The sequence below is a fragment of the Vicia villosa genome, unplaced genomic scaffold (genome assembly GCF_029867415.1).
Source record: "Vicia villosa cultivar HV-30 ecotype Madison, WI unplaced genomic scaffold, Vvil1.0 ctg.004453F_1_1, whole genome shotgun sequence".
NCBI lineage: Eukaryota > Viridiplantae > Streptophyta > Magnoliopsida > Fabales > Fabaceae > Vicia > Vicia villosa.
The window spans coordinates 72830-74104 of NW_026706440.1; the positions used below are offsets into that span (position 1 = coordinate 72830).

At 51.1% G+C, this 1275-nt stretch overlaps 1 protein-coding gene across 1 annotated transcript; it reads right to left on the reverse strand.

Moving 5' to 3' along the window:
* Positions 1–756: 756 nt before the first annotated feature.
* LOC131642069 (uncharacterized) lies at positions 757–1275 on the reverse strand. The gene has a single exon (XM_058912353.1). It carries the CDS (start codon positions 1273–1275, stop codon positions 757–759), a length of 519 nt encoding a protein of 172 aa, XP_058768336.1.

Here is a 1275-nt window from a genome sequence, read left to right on the forward strand (position 1 = left end):
GAGTTCCACGAATCCCCACGGCTTGGTTACTGTGCCATTGAATCCTTGTAGGTCCGATCCTACGTATGGGGTAAGGTGGCTGTCGTTCAGCTGCAACGTCTTGAACAATTGGGAATACATAATGTCCACTGAACTTCCCTGGTCGACCAATATGCATCGTACGTCAAAATTAGCCATCCGTGCTCGGATGAGGAGTGAGATGGTTGCATTAGGTGCTCCTCCGGGAAACTCTTCTTTATAGAAAGATATTGAGGAGGGACTGCCTTTGGCATGGTCGGAGATCGAGGCCATGCTCGTACTGGCCGAGATTAGCTCGTCGAACTTGCGTTTAACGGATCCGACGGTCAATTTGCTAAAACCCTCGCCCGATATAACCATCGCGAATGGGAACCTTTCCCATGTGCTATGGGAGGAATGAGCGGTTGTTGCGTTGGCCCAGTCAGGGAGGTAAAAATCTTCCGGCCTGGTAACGCTCATGGCCACTTGCATGGCGGGCGTATCCTCTGTCGGCTTTTCCTCGATGACCGGCTTAGCTTCTTTAGCGGCTTCCTGTTTCTTCGCATATTGCTTTAGATGTCCCTCTCTGATTAATATCTCTATGGCATCCTTAAGGTGGATGCAGTCCTCAGTGTTGTGCCCGTGGCCTTTGTGGAAACGGCAGAATTTCGATTAATCCATGTTTAGCCGGGCGGGCAAGCTCTTAAGGAATCGGACCTTGCCCGTCTGAAACTCGGCGTTTGCGCATTCGTTCAAGATTCACTCCCTTGAAGCGTTCAGCGGGGTGTACTCTCGGAATTTCCCCGCAGGGGCTTTGTAGTCCTTGGGGTCCCGAGTTTTATCCTCCTTCTTTTTGTCAGTTCCTCGGCGAGACTCATCTTGGCGTGCATTTTTAATGCTCTCTTCGTGCCTGGAATTGCGGACGGCGTGGGCGGCTTCTTTCTCCTCGTACTGTATGTAGGCTTGGGCTTTGAAGAAGAATTCGTCCAGAGTTGCCGGGGTTTCAATTCCGACGGCTTTAGCGAAGTCTGAGCGTGGTCGGAGGCCGCGCTCGAGCAAGAACTTCTTCATATGGGCAGTGGTGGATACCTGTACGGCTTCCTTATTGAATCTTTCTATGTATGCCCTTAGGGACTCGTCCTTTCCTTGGATAATGGCTTCCAAGGAGGCTTCTGACTTCGGGTGTCTTCGGGAGGCCGTGAAATGTCTGGAAAAAAGTTTTCCGAGCACCCTCCATGATGTGATGGACTCGTCTGGCAAACTTTTATACCAGGTCAT

Excerpts from the sequence above, each read along its gene's own strand:
- LOC131642069 (XM_058912353.1), bottom strand. The coding sequence starts at position 1,275 with ATGACCTGGTATAAAAGTTTGCCAGACGAGTCCATCACATCATGGAGG.